Raw genomic sequence first — 23,947 nt, 5'->3', positions numbered from 1 at the left:
GCATCGAATACATTGCTTAGTGACGCTCTCTGGACCGGGCGTTTGTAGGGGTAGAACAGAGTTGTAGTGAGTGGCCATAGGGACGCTCTGTCTAGCTCAATTGTAACATGGGGTTGGAATGGTGTGGGTGGGTCCAGTAATGTAGAAAGTGTGCCTGAGTGTTTAGATCATATAGATACAGGTCCGGGGCACCCATCCCACCCTGTGATTGTGGTAATGCACGGTTGTCGGCCGGCCCACACCAGCCAAATCAAATAGGATACCAGGGGCTTGAAGAAGTAGATAGTGAGAGGAATTTGGATATTCGCGAATAAATAAAGAAATTTGGGTAGTGTGACCATTTTTGCTATGCGCCCCGCCATCAACAGAGGTAATTTATACCATACCGCAATGCGATCCTCCAGCCAGTCCTCGACCCGACCGTAGTTGGCCTGCCAAAGCTCTTGAGTGTCTCTGCTGACCCAAATGCCTAGATATTTGATTGGGCTGGAGGCACATTCTAGCAGGTATTCTGAGGTGAAGAGGGAGGTCGCATCCGTCCAGGGATAGAGCATCGACTTGGCCCAATTTACCTGTTTGCCAGAGTGACCGCCAATTCTCAGAACCTCGCGAATCAGGGGTGCCAAGTTAGCCTCGGGGGTCTTTCACGTAAATTGTGATGTTGTCAGCATATAAGGATATAACGAGACCCCAAGATGTAAAACCCAATCCCTTGTCTACGTGATGCTTATGTAGTTGGCGCCACAAGGGGCTCCATAACGATGGCAAACTGTATAGGGGAATAGCGAACATCCCTGTCTTGTGCCCCTGGTAACTGGAAAAGGTGCAAAATTAGCCCAATGAGACTCCCACAAGCGAATGGTCGGGTGTATAGAAGCCGTATCTGTATGATAAATCTGGAGTTGAGACATAACCTCTGTAGTAGTGGGAAGAGGTACTCGCACTCCAATGAGTCAAACGCTTTTGTGGCATCCAAAAGAACAGATACAGTTGAGGTTTGTGAATGCAAATAGTATATCACTGCGAAAAGGGTTTGGAGGTTATGGGACGTAGATCTGCCTGGAATAAAGCCGGATTGGTCAGGCCGTATTATCACAGGCTAGGGATCAGATAACAGGAGTACACCTGTATACCCAATTGAGACCTGGGTGATAAATGTATGTAACAAGAACAATGTCTTAACAGGTAATATTCGACAGGCTGTTAACAAAAAATGCACGTATATTTGCAAAAAGGAAAAACGGAGAGACTCAGAGGGTTTAAAGGATATGCAAGTAGCATTCTGTATTTTGAAAATAAAGTATCAGCACTGATTACACTGGATGTGCGTGTAACCCAAAAAACGTGTGCTCTTAAATACTTGTGAAACACAAAGTGGATGGCACAAGTGACACAGCAAAAAGCAGTGCAGAGTGGGCGATAGTGACAATATTTACAAGGTACTCTTAGGTTCACAAGTGATTATTTACAGAAATAAATTCACACGGGATTAACAATTTTGTTACCCAGAGATTTGGGTCCCAGCCAACTGTTGGCCCAAATCTCTGGTTCATAAAATTGTAGGCGGTTTGCTAGTACTTTAGCAAAGATTTTATTGTCTGTATTTACTAGGGAAACACAAAGAGATGATAGACAGAGCACTGAAACGTTTCAGACACTCCCCGCCAGTCACAGATCTGGGTTAAATCCGTCACTGTTCTTTAGCTCACCTCTCCACTGCAGTTCAGACACAGCTATAGGCAAATCAGTCTTGACCCTGTGCCTCATGGATACAGTTCAGCCTGAACTGCCATGCCAGGTCTTTCCTGAACCGGAAACAAATGTCCTGGGACCGGGTTTGGTTAACACCCCTCGTCAGCCAGGCTAGCTTGAATCCAGTGGCAAAGTGAGCAAGGGAACCACATCTGGGCATACCGGCGAACAAAGCAAACACAAAGAGATGATGTACGGAGCACTGAAAATTTTCAGACACTCAACCCCATTCACAGATCTGGGTTGAATCCTTCACCGTAAACCATAAAGGTTTATGGCGTTCTACGCACCCCAGACACGGCGGAACAGTGGGCTTATCAGGGGCACGCCACACACTTCCCCAAGATATTCAGAAGACCTCTCACACTGGGGACTCAAGTCATGGGTCAGTCCATTATTGGGACGACCTCATGATGTCTTTCTTACTGAATGGTACTCTAAAACATGTTGAACCTCATTTGTGCTTAGCCTTGAAAAAGTCTGAGAGGATGAAACACGTGTCTGTTATTCTGGTTTGGACAAATACTGTTTGAAATCTTTTCTCTGAAGTAAAAACGTGGTGAAGAACTCTATTCCTTTGGATTGGATCTTATCGTTTCTTCATAACTTTATCCAAAATGCACTTATTGTAATAAACTGGATTGTGTGGGCTGGAGTGCATTATTGTTTGTGGATACAGCCCCACACTTTGTTTTCAAGGTGCGGCTAATTGGCACCTAAAGTGGTTCGGTGTGTAGCCTGACCACACCACCGCGTACTGGAAATATTTGACACTGTGTTATTTCAATTTGTCCATGTCTTTGTGACAGATGTGTAGCTATTAGGGCGTAGTCACCAATTTTGGTAAACACCAGTAAGGTAGTCTGCTACTAATGCGTGTAGGGTTTTGGCCGCATGAGGGTGAGTGCACCAAGAGCTGCCAGCCCTGTCTAGCAAATCGTCCAGAGGAACGTTGAAATCACCACACTAGAGCACTGTCTGAGGGCCAATATTAGCGATTAAATGCCATATCTTAACAAAAAACTTGGCGTCATCGACATTGGGCCTGTAAATGGTAGGTAGTGTTACAGGGTGGTTATGTAATGTGTCTGCCAAGATGACGTTACAGCGGTCTTTGTCACTGAGACAGTGGGATGTTTTCCAAGCAAGGCCCTTTCGTATGAGGATGCTGACCCCCCCATACATAATTAGAATAGGTCGATGAATGGGTCGCCTCCTCCCCCAATTCTCAAGTAAGCAGGCTGGGTAAGGGAGGTCATGGCTAAGTGAGTTTCTTGAAGGAGACAGATGTCAATCTTGTGACTGATCAGGAAGATGTGTACCAATCAGACCTTCCGGCCGTCGTTTAGCCCACGTATATCCCACGTAAGAAAGTTTACAGTGAATATCCTATTTATGATTGTAATGAGGGGAAATGGGCATGATCTGAGTGGTGTGTGCTGTGAGGATGTGCTGTACTAGTGTCAAATGCATAAAAGTGTAGTGCTGTGTCTGTGCACGATTTGTGGCCAACAACTTTTTATATCCGCCGAAGTGCCCCCATCCAAGACCCCAATAACTATTAAATGAGACCTATCCCACCCAACCAATCCCCCAATTAGGTTGTGAGATCACTCCTCTTAACATTGGTAACTGAGAATTATCCTGTGGGCAGTGGATACTCAGAGCTGACTACCCGCCAATAAGGATGAGTTGCCAAGTGTTGGGAGCCGTCAGGGTCTCCTAATCAAGGCGAATATGGCACAGAAACATACGCTTTCAAGTAGACATAGCTAAGTAGAAAACTGTGTGTTTTTCATGGAGTATCAACCTTCATTAAGGTAAACTTAGCGTGCCTGGAGACCAACTCACTCCCATAAAGTACAACGAAAAGATACCTTCACTATAGTAAAACATGAGGATTAACCAGTAATTATTCATTGTCACTTATTTGTGTCTTAGCTGAGGAGCGCGGTAAGTTTGCTGGAGACCCGGCTGGTTTGAGCTTTTGTTTGGCAAATTTTAGGGCTTGTTTTGCATCCGTGATGTAATGTACCTTACCATCTTGTCTAATCTTGAGTTTTGCCGGGTAAAGGAAGGGCATATTGCACACCCACCTGCTGTAGCAGACATTTGGCTGGTAGGAAGTCCCGGCTGGCAGCCTTCACCGCCATGGTGAAATTGGGATAGAAGGAAACGGTGTTGCCCAAGTGTTGGATCTGTCCCTTTTCTCGAAACAGCCTGAGGATCGTGTCATGGTCCTTGTAGTTTAACAAACAAGCTACTCTAGGCCCTTATTGGCCCCCGGTGGAGTCCTGGGACTGACTGACCTATGGGCCCTTCCAATGAGTAACACTGGTGACAATTCCGCCCCAAATGGGTCTTTTAGCAAGGTTTTGACAAGGTCCTCCATTTTAGATATCGGTGTGGTCTCCGGCACTCCCAGGGTGCAAATTTTGTTGCGCCTCAACCGGACTTCGAGGTCTTCATTTTTTATCTTTGTAAGCTCCAGTACTCTATCAATGCATAGGAGCTGTCCCTTTGTCGTCAGAATCAGGTATGCGGAGTTCCAGCTGATCGAGCCTGGTGTTGTGGGAGTCTACAAGCTTCTTCACATGGTCTAGGCGCGAGATAAGCTTCAGATCATACAAAAGGGGTACACCTTACTATTTTTGGAGAAGATTGGCTGAAGGAGGACCATCTCTTATTAGCTTGTCAGGAAGTGCAGGCTGTTTTGGATAAAGGAGCCATTGAGAGGATGCCCACAAAGGAACTAAGCTGATGCTATTCCCACTACTTCTTGGTGCCAAAAAAGGGCAGACTCCCATCCTATACTAGATCTGCACCCTCTCAACTTTCTCAAAAAAGAGAAATTCCAGATGCTCACATTGGTTCAGGTTCTATCTTCACTCTATCCCAGAGACTGGATTGTAGCGCTGGAACTGCAGACTACATATTTACACTGTTCACAGTGGGTCACAAGCATTTTCAGTTCGCATTGCTCCCCTTTGGACTCGCCAGCACCCCTCGGGTGTTCACAAGAGGTATGGTGGTGTTTGCAACCCATCTGTAGAGGTTAGGGGTACCAGTCTTTCCCCTTCCGGTATAATGTGCTGTTGAAGGTGGGCTTGCCCCAGGCGGTTACTGCCCACCCCCATACTATAGCGAACCTTTTGCCTTTTCTAGGGTTCACTATCAACATGCCGAAGTCACACTTGACTCCCTAGCAGGCGCTCCTTTTCATTGGAACCATTCTGGACACTGTGCAGTTCCGTACATATCCTCCGGAGCAATGACTCTAGGATATTAAGGCTATGGTTCTCATATTTTGGCCTCTATCCTGGATATCTGTTAGAGTGTCACTGAGGCTACTGGATCTCACGGCCGCCTGCATCAAGCTGGAAAAGTATGCCTGTTGTCATATCCAACTCTGCAGTGGGATCTGAAGTCCCAGTGGGCTCAGCATCAGTGGACACTCTCCTACATTGTCTGGATATTGAAGGGAACTTCAAACAGTCTGCAGTGGTGGCTACCGTACCACGATTGGTTCAGCAGCAGACCTATCTCCCCTTCCTACTCATAGTTCACAGTGGTGACACATTTATCACTCCTGGGTTGGGGCAGCCATCTGGGAGAGGTGGAGATCAGAAAACTCTAGTCCATGACAGCGTCTCCGCTCCATATCAATCTTCTGGAGCAGAGGGTGAGTTGCTTGGCATTGAAGGCTTTTGTTCTATCTATCAAAAGAAAGCTGGTTTACATGTTCACAGACAACACAGTGAACCCTGTGCTAAGAAGCTCTGTGCCTCTGGACTTGGTAGAAACATCAGGAGATTTTCCTGGTCATACAAAACCAGGGCAGACAAACTGTGCCATCCAGAGGTGGTGCAGTGTCTTCCAAGATTAAGAATCTTGGTTAGACCAATTCACCACCGCCGAGAAAGCACATTGTCATTGGTTTTGTGCGTTGGAGTTTCCAAAGCAGTTTTGATTGGACACTCATTTTGTCTCGATTGGAATATCTGAAAAAAACATGTAGTGATAGATTCCTTACTTTCGAATTATCCCCAGGCATCAGACTGGATCAGGAAAGTTTTCGTCAGCAGTACCCCTGCTCGTCGGAAGGTGGCGTTTTGCGGCTCTGCGTCTGTCATGGTCCCGAGATGACGTTGTAGCCGCCACTTAGACGTCGCACTCGCGCGCTGATGTCCTTTCTTTCTTTTTCCGCGTTAGCAAGCGTAGATCTGGAGAGAGCGGTACGCCCAGTCACTTTTTAACTGCGTTTTTTGAGGTCTTTTTGCCTCTTTTCTTCGAGTCGATCAATTCCTAGTACCATAGGGATGCCCGGCTTCAAGTCCTGCGGGGACTGTCATCTCATGATGTCGGTGACGGACCCGCACTGCGTGTGTCTCTACTGCCATGGGCACGACCACGACCTCAAGTCTTGCCCGGACAGCTGGGCCATGGCGGCGAAGACTTCCAGAGAGTGGTCCAGAAAGTTGCTTGAAGTTAGGCAGTCAGCTCCGCGCCGTTCAAGATCCCGGTCCCGTGGGAGGTCGAGGGACCGGTCACAGAGCCATCACTATTGTTCGTCGGGATTGAAGTCTTTGCACTCGGGGTCAGGTAAGGCGAAGCATTACAAGAAGTCGAAGAAGCGCCACCACTCTCCGACTTCCCCTCGCCCGTTGCGGCTGAGGGTGCAGGTGATGCGGCTCCCGCATAGCCTTCGCAGTCGCCATTCGCCTACCTGCCCTTCCTGGGTCCGCCGGTGACTCCAGCCCAGCTGCAGGATCATGTCAGCCATGGCCTGCCTCTTTGGGCTGTCTGGCCCCGCCGGCGCGCCTTTGGGACCCGCATGCCTGACTGGGAACCTTCGCCCTTCACTATTGGCAGCTCCGGCAAAACTGTGGGCTCCGGCCCTGGCATCGCAGAGCCCCCTATTTTCCAGGCCTGGATCCCGGTCGATACCAGTTGACCTTGTGACATCTCCACCGACGTCGACTCCACCGGCACCACCTCCGACGTCTCCTGACGACATCGTACCCAGTTTCAGCCCTGATGTGGGCACGGCGCTGGAACAATGTCGCTCGACACCGATGGGGCCTTTCTACCCCTATGTCCAGCCTCCTTATTTTCGGCCTGATCATCTGCCTTCAGAGGAAGGGGAGGCCTAGGAGGGGTCTGAAGACCCTCTCACAGCACAGTTTGAGTTTGACCCGGATGGGCAGAGGAATTGGAGGATGTCTTGACACCTCTCCTGACCTTGGCATGCTAACTCCTCCTAACATGGCTATGGAGGAGGGTGCAAGTTACGCAGTGGTGTTGCGTAGGGCGGCCGAGGCTCTCCACCTCGAACTCCCTAGAGTGGCCGTCAGGACTAACCTCCTGACAGAAGTGCTTCAGCCGGCAGTTACCTCTGCGGAACCACTGCTGCCTTTTAATGATGCACTTTCAGATGTTCTTTTGGGCACCTGGTCCAGGCCCAACACAGGGGTTCCTGTGGGCAGGAACGTGGCCCAACTAAATCGCCCGGCCCCTGGAGACCCCATTTTCCTCTCCCAACACCCCACACCTGAGAGCTTGGTTGTCCAAGCCTCTGCATCCCCAAGCGCATTCCCATCCGCACCCCCGATCAGGGAATCCAAGAAACTGGAACAGTTTGGTAATAAGATTTTTTCTTCCGCCAGTTTAGGGCTGCGGGCTGTGAACACTGCATGCCTTTTGGGCCGTTATTTCCACTCTGTGTGGGATACGGTGGCGCAAGTGCTGACGCAGTGTCCGGAGGAGGTCCGGACAGTGCTCTCTCAAGCTATTGCTGAAGGGAGAGATACAGCAAAGTTCACGATTCGATGTGGCCTTCACACCGCCGACTCAGCGATTTCCACAACAGTGGCGCTCTGTCCACTGGTTTCTCTGGGGATCTTCAGAACACTCTGATGGACATGCCCTTTGATGGCCCTTGCCTTTTTATCAACAAAGCAGACAGTGAGTTGGAGCGCTTTAAGGACTCGCAGGCTACGGCCAAGTCCGTGGGCCTTTCCGCCACGCGCCCTCCTCTGCCATCTGCTTTTCGCGGCCATGGAAGGGGTGCCCGACGCATTTGCTTCAGAGCCACAAGCCTGCTCAGCAACAATCTCAGCGCGGCCGCAGACGTAGAACTCGCCGAGGCGGGTCAGGGGGCAAGTGGGCGGGTCAGTCCACCTCCTCCCCGGCCACCACTGCCTCAAAACCTTCCTAGTTAGGTATTTCAAGTCAATCAAAAGCCAGTGGGCAGCAGGATTCGCCACCACCTTCTCCACTGGCGCACCATCACTTCAGACAGGTGGGTTTTACAAATAGTCCGAAGGGGCTACCCCTCTAGCCATGCCACCCCACTACCACTGCATGTTTGGGGATCACTTGGCACTTCTTCAACAGGAAGTCGTGGTCCTGTTGGCCAAGGGGGCCATCGAGCGCTTTCCTGCGCTAGAAGTAGGACGTGGTTGTTATTCCCACTACTTTCTGGTGCCCAAGAAGGACAAGGGCCTACGTCCTATCTTGGGCCTCAGGGACGTCAATCGCTTCCTCCGGAAGAAGAAGTTCAAGATGTTATCCATGGCTCAGGTCTTGTCTGCCCTCGACCCTGGAGACTGGATGGTGGCGTTGAACCTCCAGCACACATGTTTCCACATTCCCGTCCTGCAGGTTCACAGGGGTTACCTGCGGTTCACGGTAGACCACGAGCATTTTATGGTTACCGTGCTCCCCTTTGGTCTTACCAGCGCCCCTCGGGTGTTAACGAAAGTGATGGCGGTGATCGCAGCTCATCTGCGTAGATCAGGGGTTCCAGTCTTCCCCTATCTCGACGACTGGCTGTTGAAGGCGGGCTCGCCCCAGGCAGTCGTCTCCTACCTCCAGACTACGGCCGACCTCCTGCATTTGCTGTGGTTCTCCATCAATGTGCCGAAGTCGCTCCTGATTCCCTCGCAGAAGCTCCTTTTCATTGGAGCAGTTCTGGATACAATGCAGTTTCAGGCCTCCCGAACGGCGAGTCCAGGATATTCAGGATATGATTCTAATCTTTCAGCCTCAATCCTGGCTTTCGGTCAGGATGACCCTGAGGTTGCATGGCCTCCTGCATCCTGCTAGTCACTCATGCCAGATGGCATATGCGAGCTCTGCAGTGAGACCTGAAGTTCCAGTGGGCGCAGCATCAGGGGAGCCTGTGCGATTACATCCAGATCTCGGAGGGCACTGCACAACAGCTGCAGTGGTGGCTCATGAACGACATTGGGTCAACGGCAGATCCCTCTCCCGTCCCCAACCGGAGCACACAGTGGTGACTGATGCGTCCCTTCTGGGATGGGAGATGGGCACATGGGAGAGGCGAAGATCCGAGGCCTCTAATCTCCGGTGGAGTCCAGGCTCCATATCAACCTTCTGGAGCGTCGGGCGATCCGACTTGCACTGAAAGCATTCCTTCCCTCTGTCAAGGGGAGAGTAGTGCAGGTGTTCACAGACAACACCGCCGCCATATGGTATTGCAACAAACAAGGCGGTGTGGGGTCGTGGACCCTATGTCAGGAGGCTCTGCGCCTATGAACATGGCTGGAACGTCAGGGCATTTCCCTGTTGGTTCAACACCTGGCAGGTTCTCTGAAGTCCTGTGGGGACTGTCATTGCATGCCGCAGGTGCATGATGGATCACAAATGGCGTCTTCACTCAGACATGGCGCAAGGTCTCGTTCAACAGTGGGGAGAGCCTTGCTTAGATATATTAGCCACCGAAGAGAACGCGCAATGTCATCAGTACTGCTTGTTGGATTTTCCAGGGCGGCACTCGCTAGGCAACGCTTTTCGTCACAAGTGGAGTTGTGGTCTTTTGTACGCCTTTCCGCCTATACCACTTCTGCCCAGAGTGCTGAAGATCAGGCGCAACTGGGCACAAGTCATTGTTCTGGCTCCGGGCTGGGCTCGAAGAGTTTGGTATCCCGAGCTACTCAGTATGACGATCGATCCCCCGACCCAGCTACCTGTTCAGGAGGCTCTTCTGTCGCAGCAGCAGGGGACGGTCCTCCACCTGAACCTGTCCAGTGTCCACCTATTTGCGAGATTGAACAGCGGCAGTTTATTGCTTTCGTCTTGCTTCCTGAACCATGTGATTTCACTCTGGCAGCCAGGTGTCCCTCCACTAAGTTGGTATACCCCTGCAGGTGGAAAAATTTGTGGCATGGTGCACAACAAAGGCTGTGGATCCCCTTTCTGCCCCTCTTTCAGAAGTTCTACTGTTCCTCCTTTCATTGGCCCAGCAGGGCTCTGCTCTAGGCACTATCAAGGGCTACCTTTCTGCTATTTCGGCCTTTCTCAGGCTCCCTGATCAGCCCTCTCTTTTCAAGTCCCCTGTTGTAAATAGATTTCTCAAGCCATTACTCATCTCTTCCCTCCTATTCCCTTCGTAATGCCACAGTGGGACTTAAACCTGGTTCTCACAAATGTAATGTGCGTACGTTTTGAGCCTCTTCACAACTGTCCTCTTCGTCTGTTATCTTTGAAGACTGCTTTCCTGGTGGTCATCACCTCTGCTTGGTGAGTGAGTGAGCTCCAGGCTCTTTCTTGTAAACCTCCTTTTCTCTCTGTGCATCCGGACAAGGTCGTGCTCAGAAAATGTCCATCCTTTCTGCCAAAGGTTGTCACTGCCTTTCACATCGAGCAGACCATCACTTTGCCCACCGTCTTACCGCCTCCGCATCCTTCCAGAGAGGAAGAGAGGCTCCACCGTCTGGACCCAAAACGTGCGCTCTTATTTTACCTGAATCGCATAAACAGTTCCGGGTGTATGACCAGCTCTTTGTTGGCTACTTTGGCGCCAATCAAGGTTGGGCCATACTCAAGCGGACTCTCTCCAGATGGGTCGTCTTGTGTATTAAAGCCTGCTATTCTCTGGCAAAGAACTCCGGAGAGACGTCTTCTTTGGCCGTTCTGTTCTCCGGGACTTCCTGGTGTGATCTTGGTTCGCAGACCCACCACCGGGGTTGATATTGCTGGGGTATCTATTCTAATGTAAGGAATATATCACTACGTGTTTCATTCCGATGAACAGGTTACTTACCTTCAGTAACGATATATCTGTAAGAAACATTAGTTAGTGATAGATTCCTTACCGCCCCACCCATCCTCCATTTCCGCGAAATTATTTCTAGGGTTAAGGTAATCACTTTCAGGGCCCTTGTTTCAATGCACCAGGGTTCAGTATCTTGCATGGCAATGCGTTCCTGCGCGGAAAGTCGTGTACAGAACTGATGTTAGCGGGCGAGGGCGGCGTCAAAGTAGCTGCTGCAACGTCATCTTGGCGACCACGACGTCAACAACGGACGCGGAGCCGCACGACACGCAGGGTTACCTCTGACAAAAAGTTTTTGGATCCATTCTGACGTCTGGGAGTAATTCTAAGGTAAGGAATCTATTACTAACTAATGTTTCTTACAGATATATAGTTACCGCAGGTAAGTAACTTGTTCTTTGGCCTCCTGTATGCCTTTCCACTGATACCACTCCTGCCAAGAGTTCTCGTATCAGGGTCGACTCTGCCCAAGTCCTCCTAGTGAGTATCAGTCCTCTGTTCACGCTGCCCCTTCTGGAGGATACCCTGTCACAAAAACAGGGCAACGTATGCTTTACCTTCCTGCATGAAAATTGAGCGGCAACAGTTAAGGGTTTTCGATCTTCCTCCAGAAGTTTGCGATGTCATCTTGGTAGCCAGGTGCCCTTCTGTAGGAAGCTGGCTCTTTATATAGTATACCAAAAAGAGGTATGCCGTGCAAAGAGTCCAGATAGTCCCTTATAAGTAGTCAGGGACTTGCTCACGCAATACCAAGGTGCTCCTCTAAGGGTTAGTGTGGTTGAGTGTTAGACACCTGCAATACACACACGGTCAATAAATAATGCACAAGGCTCAATAAGGAAATCAACACCAATTTATAAAAATAACTCTTAGCTTTGTATAATTTTTGGCACCAAGGTCATCATAATCAGGTAAGTACGTTTCGAGATTGAAATACTTTTAGGTTTCAGAAATTGACACTTAGTGCAATTTTCGGTAGCTGCAATGTTATCCTGTGGAGGAATAACATACACTGCATTCAGGTACTTCACAGAGGCTTAGGGGACCAACCTTCTGGACTTAAGGTAAGTATGGTGCGAGGTCCAAGGCAGCACCAACAGGTCACCTAGGGTGGCCGGGTGCAGAGATGAGGCGTTGGGTGCCTCATTTTTATCCTACGGGGAAAAAACATGTACTGCATTCAGTCACTTCTTGGAGACTTACAGGTCTAATCTCCTGGACTTTAGGTGAGTATGAGGCACTGTCCAAGGACACACCAACAGGTCACCTCGGGAGCCTCTGAGGCGTCCAGGTGCAGCGGTGTTTCAGCGCCGGGGCCCAATGTTATCCTATGGGGGAACGGTCTGGTCGGAAAGATGCTGCAAGTTTGGACTGCGAGGCCAGTTGGTCTGAACTAACATGGGGGCAACTTTGGTCAATTTTTCACTCTGGCTGGGGTCGATGGGACAGAGGTGCCTTGAATCATCTGGTTTTTCACAGCGGAGTCACTCGTGCTAAGGGGGAAGGGAGCTACACAAAGCACAGGCGGCATTGAGGAGTCCCTTTACTTGCAAACCAAGAGTGGCTGCTTCTTTGGGGGCTAGGGGACCACGCTGGCACTGTTAGCTCTCTTCACCTCCAGCTTGGCGCAACAGGTGCAGTGGTCCTGGCTGGTGTCTGGTTTACGCTGTCCAGAGTCCTTACAGTTCTTTCTTTGGTATCTGCTTCTTTACTCCAAGGGAGTTCCTGAGTCTTAGCTGAAGTGCTGGTGGTCCTCCCAGGCGTTTGAAGGCACAGCAGCTTAGAGGATGAGTTGACTTTAGTGTAATCGTTGCGAACAGTGAACAGCATGGTTGGCACCACTTCAGTTGCTCCTTCCACAGTTCTTGCTTTTCACAGCTCATCAGTCCTTCTTCTTCTGTCCGGTCAGCAGGATCTCATTTCCTGGTGCCAGGGGCACCCTTAAATGCTAGATTTAGGGGCATAAGAGGAGTGTAGGTAAGTAGCCAATGGGCTACTGACTCCTGGTGTCACTATGTCCCCTACTTGACTACGTCCTGTGGGAAGTTGGCATAACCCTGACCCAGGGTTCATAAGTTTGCCATCACAAAGATGGCATACTTCGGATTTTCATCTTCAATTCAGGTTGTCCACCTTAGGGGTGGAACTAGCCTGAAGGTGAACACACTGCTCTGATGACAAATTTGTCTACCTGTTCAGGTGCCTAATGGGTCCATGACGGGAGGTTGGAGGGGGTCGGTATCCTCTCCTGTGAGGGAAGCCGTATGCACATACATAGTCACTTGTAGCCCCCTGCCTTGGAATGCTAATTTGCAGGTCGTCCTGAGGGAGGGGATGTAAACGCCCTCTGCCTGAGCAGACTTTGTTCCTGATGACCAGAGAGCGAAGGCCCTTACCCCTGGAGGCAGGTCAGAAACTTGCCTTTGGTAGCAGGCTGGCTTGGACCAGTCTGTCAGCACACCAGTAGTTGTTTGGTTTTCAGATGGTACCTCTAAGGTGCCCTCTGGGTGCATCTATTAATACATTCATCACTGGAATCAGTGTGGGTTTATTAATGCAAGATGTTTGATACTAAGCATTCATAGTTTCAGTGAAGCCTTCATGTAGCTCATTTGTCCCAGTATCCAGCACATGTTCTTAAAATGGCTTCAGTGGTCTCTTGAACTGGCAGTTATTGAACTGGCCATCACAGGGGCATTTCTGCTCATACAGTTATGTCCACGCATGTAATATAATGCACACCGCCTTAGGGTTTTAGGGCTTGCTATATGGGTGACTTAAGAATATTACATGCAGTGTTAGGGGACATGGCAAACGTGTATGACATGGCATGTTTTCATTATCTACAGCTCCTCATCACGCAGCCTGCAGTGAGAGTTTGTACAAGTTTGATGCTAGGTCCCTGAGATTAGCACAAGATATGCTGCAGATCTAAGGGACCCTTTTTAGTACCTATGCTCTAGGTACCATAGGTACCACTTACTCTGATTTACAGAGGTGCTAAAGGCCTTGTCACTTGAGGATCAAATGACAAGTTGTCTTTTTTGGGGGAAAGAACACTGGCACTGGGGACCTGTTTAGCAGGAACTCAGTGCACTTCGGACAAAGTTGCATCAAGTACCAGGTAAAAAGTGTGGAGGAGAGGGGCTACTGCAACTAAAATCCCTGAATCCAACACCTTCCACTAAAACTCTCTAATCCTTCTGTTGGGATTAGTTTGTTGCTTGGTGTTCCACGCACGATGTGGATCCCCTTTCTGTACTTCTTGCTGAGGTTTCACTGTTTCTTCTTTCTTTATCCTGGCAAGACCTTGCTCTGTGCACTGTTAACATTTGTCTGCCACCTTGGCTGTTTTGCAGCTGCTGGACCAATCCTCCTTATTTAAGTCACCACTCACTTTATGATGCCCCAATAATACCTCCATCTGGGCCTTACTTTTCTTGTGTTCTGTGTTTGCATTGTTGCCTTCTACAACTTTTGACTTTGAAAACAATGTTACTGGTGGCAGTTTTTTTGGTCAGAGGGGTCATTGAACTACAGGCTCTGTTGACCCATCCTCCGTACACCATCTTTTTACCTGACAAACTGGTTCTTCAGACGTGTGGCTCTTTTCCTTCAAAGGTGGTCACCCTGTTTTACTTCTGTCAAAGGGGGAGGAGAGAATCCATTGTTTGGACTCACAAAGGGCACTGTCAATCTTCAGTGATCGCACCATAGATAATTCGGTGTGATGATCAGCTCTTTATTGGGTTCACTGGGATGAAAATAGGCAAAACTGTAAAGAACGAACCCTATCCAGATGAATAGTACTCTGCATACAAATCTTATACGCACTGGTGAAGAAGCAATGCCTTAGGGCTTTTGGGATCCCTCCACTAGTGTGTCAGTGAACAGGGTAACTATGCTGGACATTAACCAAGCTGCTACGTGGACTTCTGTCCACACCTTCATGAAGCACTACTGCTTGGGACGGTTGGGTCTGTCGTGATGGACATTTCACGCATTCAGTCCTCCAGGACTTTTTGGTCTAAGCTCTTCTCTGGTAAGGTATGGCTTGGGGATCTATTCTAAGGTGAGGAATCTGCGCTCAGAAGTCTTTATCGCAAGAACAAGTTACTTACCTTTGGTAACTCCTTTTCTGGTTGAGACTCTCGCTAACTGTGGATTCTTCAACTGACCCTCCTGTCGTACCCGTTCTGCGAACCAGGCTTTTTTCACCAAAAAGATCCCTTCAGACTCTACCGCCTGATGAAAACACTCTTACATTGGTTTTTACTTGGCTCAGCGGTTTTGGCACAGAAGAAACTGATGTCAGTGTCCCGGGTAGTGCCTATTCCGGCAACACAACATTACTACTGTTGCCGATGACGCAGAGCCGAACAACACCACCTACCTGCACGCTGAGGTACTGCTCAAGATTTTCTCGATGCAGTCTGACATGTGGGGAATATTGAAAAGATGAGGAAGCTACGGTTAGATAGAATCTCTACCAGAAAAGGCGTTAACAAAGGTAAATAGCTTGTTTGAATGGGCCCAAGCCATCCTAGCTGGTATTGGGCCAGGTGAGTTTTGCACCTGGAAGTACTGTGCATGAACATTTGTTCTCCATTCAGGCTACCCTTCGTGTTTTTGACCGGGTGGATTATCACATAACCGCTGGCGTCGTGTGCGAAACAGAGTACAAAATCTGGAACTTATTGATGATCAAGTGCATTGCACTGAACCTGTCTGGAGCCTTAAACGGCCAATTTGATCAAGAACGGAATCGTTGGATACCTCGCAGAGAATCCCAATGTGATAAGGATATGTGTAGAAGAAGTGAATATTGGGAGGATTACTCATCGACTTGCTAGGACGTGGAATAGAATTTTCCACGATATCCCTGATGAAGCCAGCTGGGATGAAACGCGTTGGCTGTGTGGATCAAGAATAAAAGAAGATTTTTCTATGAAGACAAGTCTCTCTAACAATCTGTGTGATTTGTGCGTATACTGCATGTTATTTAATTTGTGCCTCTTTGAGCAATTATATTGTAAAGTTTAAATTTAAGTTCTAGGGTAGTGGACTTACAAAGGAGGGCACAAGCTAGACTGTTAGGTGAACTTATATTGAGTGATCGAAGAGCAAGTGCAGCTGTAATTGTTTTCCCTCACTGCCTTTTCTGTTCTTGATATTCACTTCTATAAGATCTTCGAGTGAGGAAGTTTCTTTCAAAAGAAAATACAGGTTATCTGTACCTTCTTTTCAACTACCTCTCCTGCCTCCTAGTCCCAGAGTAGGACAATAGAACCATGGAATTTGTCCCTTCAAACAGCTGTTGTTCCTAAATCATGAAGCATGCGATAATCAAACCCTTTTTAAAGAAACCTGCTTAGGACCCAGTCTTTCCTGAAAACTATAGGCCAATATTTCTTCTTCCTTTTATGGCGAACATGCTGGAAAAATATGTAAAACGATAATTGTCGGCCTAATTAAATAGCACAGCATCCATTCATCTCAGTCGTATTCTGGCCACGTCATAGCACAGAATCAGCACTGTAAGCAGTCACTGAGGATAATACTGGATCAGGACAGCACAGCATCTTATTGGACCTCTTGGCCACTTTCGACACAGTCTTTCACACCATACTGCTTAAGAGAATGTGAATGGTAGGAATCATAGACCGGGCCTTGGATTGGTTTACCTTTTTTTAATTTCATTTTTTATAAAGGACCACAGCTTCATATTTTTGAGAGACACCTTACTAATGTGATGTATTTCTTCTAATGTGTGGGGTACCCAAAGAATATCTTCTGTGAGCCCCACTCTGTTTAACATAGGCACGTCTTCTAACAGAAACAGTATAGTCATTTGAATAACTCTTGCATAATATGCACCTGGGTATCTCCATTTCTCCAAATTGAGATAGCCATTCTAGTTAGCTGAAGAATTTTCTTTACTTCAGTAGCAGTGTGGATGGGAACCAGCTGTTTAAAATTAAATGGAAGCAAACTGGAGGTCACGCTAGTTTGCAATGACATTTTAACTTGGACTTCCAACTGCTAGCCTAGTTGCCTTGAACCATTACCTCTACCAAAACCCTTAATCAAAAGCTTTGGATTCTGGTTGGATGCTACCTTGGTGTTCGAAGCACAAGCCAAGAAACTGACATCCTTCTGCTTCAGTCTACTGTGAGCACTGTGAAAGATCCTCTTGACTCTCCCAAGCTCTACTTGGAAAACGGTAGTCTAGGCTATTATGACATCATGTTTGGACCATGGGAATGTCTTATATGTAGGTGCTACATAAGTAGTTTTAAATAGATTGCAGAGGAACCAGAATGCAGTAGCTTGACTGTTGCTAAGGCTCGCAAAACCCCAGTCTGTTTCCTCAGGTCTAAGGGAACTCCTATTTATAGTGAATCACATTAAATTCAAAGCACAGCTTTTCATTTAGGGCAATTAACAATTCAGGTCTATCTTCTTATGACTACTAGTACAACTTTACATTCCTGTGAGAGTGCTAAGATTATCTAACTCACACCTAGCAAGAAGTTCTAGAATGTACAAGTCCAGACAGGGAGGACGTTCCTTTTAGTTCTTCGCTCCTAAACTATGGAACTCTCGCTCTGTTTCAATTTGGCATTCTTCAGATGAAAAAAGCATTTAGAAAGGCACTAAAGACCTGACTATTCTGGCAACCTTAGTTCTCAAACTCATCTTCTTTCACTGTCTTGAGCACTGGGTGGTCTTATTGTGTAGGTGTGTGCTTCAGATCAAATCAGAAATCTTTTGTCTCAGTGGCAGGGCCGAGATCTGCACGTAGGCTGTGCAATCTACATCTCCACTGTTGAGATTGAGCGACATGATTGCATTTAATCTACCACTATAGGCTGCCAGGCATCCCTCTATGAAGTCCATTTATGCTAGCCATTAGAACAAATGTGTGGTCTGGTGTGGAGCCTGCACCGCAGATTCCTTGCAAGCCAAACTGTTGGATGTTTTAATTACTTTTTTGTCTTTGACCAAGTAAATTCTTGCAGTGGGCTTCTTAAAGTTGTAATATACATTTTCCTTCCCAAACATATTATGATGCTACAGTTGGGCCCTAACTTGCTTCTGGCTTTACTTAGGTGGCCCCTTTTGAGTGGATGCACAACTGCTTGCTACATCTTCTGACTTTCAAGACTGACTTCTGCATTGCAGCCGCTTCAGTTTTTTTCATGAGTAAATTCCAGGTACTGTTGGTACAACCACTTTTCACCACTTACTTCCAGACAAACTGGTACTGAGGATCTGGGCGACCTTCTTACCCAAAATTTACTCCTATTCACATTTGTCAATCCATTATTCTTCCCGTATTTATTGCCAGACCTAACCCTACAAAAGAGAAGAAGCTCCATTTGCTGTAGCTCCAAAAGGGGTTTAAATTTTACAACAATCACACCAATGACATTGGCTGGATGATCAGCTTTTTGTGGGGTTCTCTGGAGCAAAGAAAGGCAAGGAAATGCATAAAAGGACCCTGTCAAGATGGATAGTCCTGTGCGTTAAGATGTGCCACACATTGGTTAAAAAGCAGCCTCTGAGTCCATTCGACCAGGGTTAATGTTGCCACCACTGCATGGCACGTGGAGTGCCTGTCCTGGGAATCTCTCAAGCATAATTTCACAAAGCACTACTCCTTTGACTGCCAGGTCTCAAAGGAAGGCATTTTGCAAATGTTGTCCTATAAGACCTTTTGTCTTTAGCCCACTCCACATACTCTACCAGAACTATATCTTTGCTTTCTATTTTACAGTTGAAGAATCTGCTGTTAGAAGTATCCATCATTAGAGCAAGTTATTTACCATCTGTAATACTCTTTCTGATGAATACTCTTCTTAACTGTAAATACCTCTTGCCATTCTGTAGATTGGCCTCTTTTTATCATTTAAAAAGTGTCCCAAATTTGAATTCTGCACACTGCTACTGTCAGTTGCCCACTTGCAAGGGCTCAGTCAAGCAAGAAACTGGCATTGTCGCGCAGAAGTGGGGCTTGTATACAGTTCCACTCCATCGCTTTCACGGAGGCGTGAATGCAACATGGAGCTGCACAACACTACATAGCAGTGTGTGGGAGCACTGCAAATACATTTTTCTGGTCCATTCTGACACTTGGGGATATTTTAACCCCTTCCATGCTCATGACGAGCTCAGCTCGTCATGAGACACAGTTGAGCTGTGCTGATGACGAGCTCAGCTCGTCATGAACAATGAGGATTCATAGAATGCAGCACAGAAGGAAAATATCGCTAGCAGCCAAGATGTTAAAGGTTGGAAATCTGCAGTTAGAGTAGCCACCAGATAGAGCATTACTAAAGGTATTAAACTGTATTACTGAGCACCGTCTTTTAATTGCTGGTTTTGTATTATTGAGCACCTTATATCTGAATCACCTACAATTGTATTTTTCTATGCTTATTCTTGTTTCCAACATATAACATGTAAAGCGCTCTTATACCCGCAAGGGTCTTGTTCGCGATATATAAAACCTTCAAATAAATAAATATCTATTTCCAGACACCTTTAGTGATTTTGAATTTTTTTTTTCAAATTGCTAGATGTGTTTAGTACATTAGTAATAGGGATTTAGAATTCACAAAACCTCTGATTTATTAAATCAAAGGGTTTAGTAACGCTAAACACCTTTGTCCATTTGGCCCTATATTCCTTGAGTGCTTACATTTCCAGTAATCCGCAAAATATAGCAGATACATAAATTATGTAATCTATTGTGGCATTGCAAGTGTTTGGGCATTGTCGCAATAAATTGTCTCTTTAGATTTATATTTTCTTTTATCGGTTAATTGTTATTTGTGAAATCTTCACTGAAAGGTATTCTTAGAAGATATGCAAAGAGCATGTCAGTCACTTTGTACTTTGTCACATGGTCGCCTGTCTGGCACAATGCAGAGCAGTTACTTGGCATGAACTGTATATTTTAGCCAAATATTACTGACTCAATTTTCTAGAAATTATAGACCATTAAAGTATGGTTGGTCTGTGTTCAGTAAACCTTTAAGAAGTGTGTTTTAAATGTTTTTGCCACCTTTTCAAAAACTGAATCTACAGAGAAAAACGAATTTTTCCCTATAGACAAAGCAGCAGAAAGTTGCAGAAATGTTCTACCTGTTAAGTTTTGGACTTTTAATTTTTCAGTGTTTAGATCATTCTTATGTTACGCTTGGAGTTTAAAAAGTACTAATTATCATCATCCCTTCATATAATGTTTTACTTTGTTATTTACAATTTCATGTGAGCTAATATTTAGGTTGAGTAGTAAAGGTGGCCTTGTAGTAGAATCCTAGGCCTTTATTAACCTAATAAATAAGCAGAAATGTCCTTAAATTAACCCATTAGGGCTCTAATAGAACCCACCAGGCTGCTAAGTCTGTGCCAATGCATACATTATCAAACAAATAATAGGTGAAGAAAAATGCCAAGACTCCACATTATAGAAAACACGTGGATTGAGTTAAATTAAACTATCGATCCACAGTGTAGGGAATCCGCCACTTATGCATGACCACCCTCTGTTATTTGCCTATTGCGAGACCCTATACGTTTTGCTTGTTTTAGAACTCTGTGCCCTTTACCCCAGCTAATCGGAGGTAAAGTTCCAGTATTCCCTATTTAAAAATGGTTGAATTATCATATTCCTAATTTATATATATATATTATTTAAATATAAACCTTTAGTATATAGTACACAATGCACACAAGGCCTGTAAGGTAAATATCACTAGTACGACTGCTCAATAAGTATACGAAACCGTGATGGATGGAATGCTTGAAATAATCTCAGCCACTGATCCCATGCTTACTGTCACCAAGCTGTATCCGACTGATGAGCCAATTACTAAGGCGAAATCGAGCTTGGGTTGCTTGTGTTCCAGTTTGGGGAGGACCTGGCTTGGCGATTTCAGCAGAACTGTTCCCAGTGGAGTAGGATCAAGACTGATTATAGCGAGGTCCAGACTTAGGTAGAATGATGAGCAAAAGAACAATGGGTTAAGGTAGTACCCTGAGCTATTGCCAGAGGTTAGACTTATTGCAAGCAGCTTCCCATGAAAGTTGGTGTGTTTCATAAACCACATTGGTACTAGTTTAGCACCTATTATACCTTCTACTATAGCGATGGTGTAAAACATGGGTGAGGCCTACCATTGTAGGCTAATTGTGGCAGTTTATTCATTGCAATTCTACCTGTCAAAAGAAACACTTTTGACCAGGCAAAACCTCCCTTTAAAAAAATATGTCACTCCTGTGTAGGAATTGTCGGCCACAAGGCATGGTGCATAGTATTTAAAAGTAGGACATATTGGCGTTACATTTCTACATGTCCTTACAGTGACTAGTACCCGAAAACAATTTTTCACTGCAGCAGGCTTAGATGCACCATGTGGAAAACCAGAGTATAATTTAGAAATCCATTAATACGGTATCTTGGTACTGGGACTAGCTAGAAAAATAATGAAACTGCTATTTTTAATAGCTATTAAAAATCAAATTTAATGCAGAAATCAGATTTTCAATAAATATTAAGGAAACGTCACTTTTAGCAGGTTACATTTTCTCTGATCCATCCCTGAGACACCCCCAGCCATCATTGTCCAAATTTAGTGTTTCTGAATATTTTAATCATCTTTAAAATGCCCAAAGTGGATGGGGTTGATCCCTGGAACTTTTACCCCATTGGTTATGACATGCACAGGCGTCATTCCCACCCACTTGCTCTTGCCAGGCATAAATACCGCAATTCTAGATGCTCACTTCAGAACACTCCAGGCCCTGAGGAATCTCAGAAGAGGACTACCCTGCTCCGAGACATAAGAAGAAGCCCCGAAGAACTGGGCTCGCTGTCTCTCGTACTTCGGAAAAAGAAGAGTACTCCATGGGTCATAAGGCTCAGGTCCTGTCAAAGCTTCAAGGGGTAACAAGCTACAAGCGGCCTTTCTTGCAACTACCTAGCTGACCATTGGGTACTGGACCCTGCTCTTTGGCCTCTGCCTGATACACTGTGAGTCTCTATTTGACTCCCCTGATGTCCTGAGGGTTTTTAAAACTGTACTCCTGTGGTGTATTGGGCTTAAATAAAGTCAGAAGGTAAAATCTTTGACCTGAATGAACTTGGTTAGTGTGTCCATGCTCTATTGTGATCAGCGTCAAAATACGGATAGGTCCCTCTCTACTAAGAATATTGATTATCATTTGCACTTCATGCTTCTTTGCACTATTCATATTTAAAACATTAAAAATTATTGTGTATGATTCCCTGTATTAGATTGGTCTGAGATTTTTATTGTTTTGCATTTCAATTTTTGTTTTGTTTTACTTTGTTCGTACCTGTTTTGGGTATCTATTTTGGTACCTGTTTTGGGTATCTATTTTGGTACCTAAATATTTTACACTTTGACCCAAGTTAAGCCTGCCTTCTCTGTGCCGTAGCTAACAGGGGGATGAGCTCAGGTTAATTTAGTGACTTTGAGGGTTCACCCCGTCAAGGATTGTGATTATTCCTTGAAGTGGGCAGTCACTCCCGTACACCTCCCCCACAAAATAGTAATCCAGTTTCTTACACACAAATGTTTCGATTTCCTCTCTGTTGTTTATTCTTTGCCTTCTCTGCTTGTAGCTTCCTTGTCCACCGCCATAGTAGTACCATCATAAACCTATGGTGAAGAAGAGGATAGTGGGAGGCCCAATATGATATAAAAGTGTAGTAGTTGTAACCGTGCTTAGAGGTGAGTTTATTGCACAAATAAGGGCACTATATTTTATGTTAATTTTTTTTACTGCCTGTCACACTTTACTATGTGCGGAGGGTCAAAGGTGTACCACAAAGGTCAGAAATGTATCAGATCAAAGTAACTATCTTATTTGTCCCAAAGGACTTTTTTCTTGCGCTAGAAACGACCTGTAGCATTGTAGAACCCATTCTGTGCCCAACTTTATATGCAGTAAGACCCAGAAGTATCAGTGATAGAGGTAATGGCTCAGTGCTTGCATATCAAGGAAGAACTGCACTTAATAAAAAACAGTATAATAACAAAAAGATCTCCTTCCTGTCATTTTGATGTTTCCTTTTGAGTTTAAGAGTAGACATTTCTGAGGTGAAACCTCAAGGTAGCAAAATCATTCCTCCTATGTTAACTACTCTGTTAGATTCTTATCTACATGTGCAGCTGCAAATCCGTTTCCTAGTTCCAAACTTTTAGGAACTCAATCTGACAGAACTCTTCCCTATAATAGCATCTTCCACTGTTATGTTTTATTTTAGCAGGCTTAGTTCCCATCAATAGGATTTTGAGGAACTTTGGAGAACTTTTTACCCTGATAGTGCCATTGGTGTGTTTACAAATTCAACACTGATAATTATTGTATGGTAGCTTTATCTGTTTTTATTGTGGTGGGATCAGTACGCTCTGTTTAGAAGGTGGGAGGCATAGTGGCAGGACAGCATATATTTAAAACTATTAATTGCCCAGTTTTATATTGAGGGTATTGCAAGACATTGGGCATATTCGTACACTGGATCTTCTGGCCATATGGCATCTTCTGACTCTTAATTTACTGTTCCCGTTTCTATATAATCACAAAACACCTTGGTGATTTGTATTTTTGCAATATCTTATTTGAGTATGGTTTAGAGCTTACCTTTGCTTCAGTGGAATTCTTTTATTCTATACTCAGAAAAAATTAGGAATTGAGATATCCGTTTTGGATGGTGTGCCTTTATTGAGCCCTGGTGATAATGCACACATTTGTACTTCAGAATTTACCAACACTCTGTCCTTTTCCGGTGGTAGTATCTGTTAAGACAAAATAGCCCAAAATAAGATTTTTACTGGCAAGTAACCTTTAATATTTGTTCTGAATCATTTTTTGTATATTTCTTCCTACAGCGTGCGCTAACAATTCAGAAGCGAAGGACCTTTGTGGTGTTGGAACATGGCTGACCCCTTTTCTTCAAGCAGTCTACCTCTTTGTACAATACATTATCATGGTCAATCTTCTAATTGCCTTTTTCAAGTAAGGAGAATACTACTGTAATGAACTATGACTAATGCAAAAGTAAGACTGTTACTAATGCAC

The 23,947-nt window shown here is 45.8% G+C and overlaps 1 protein-coding gene across 1 annotated transcript in view; it reads left to right on the top strand.

Annotated features, from left to right (window-relative positions):
• LOC147733678 (transient receptor potential cation channel subfamily M member 7-like) overlaps window positions 1–23,947 on the top strand; it is a 1,990,815-nt gene that overhangs the window by 1,178,093 nt on the left and 788,775 nt on the right. The window contains exon 23 of the mRNA XM_086958252.1: window positions 23,758–23,884. Within this exon, the coding sequence (XP_086814378.1) occupies window positions 23,758–23,884 (127 nt within the window). The remainder of the gene's footprint in view (window positions 1–23,757; window positions 23,885–23,947) is intronic.

This window comes from Lissotriton vulgaris, chromosome 2_1 (assembly GCF_964263255.1).
Source record: "Lissotriton vulgaris chromosome 2_1, aLisVul1.2, whole genome shotgun sequence".
Taxonomy (NCBI): domain Eukaryota; kingdom Metazoa; phylum Chordata; class Amphibia; order Caudata; family Salamandridae; genus Lissotriton; species Lissotriton vulgaris.
The sequence above is the reverse complement of the archived record's forward strand: the minus strand, read 5'-3'. Positions and strand labels throughout refer to the sequence as shown.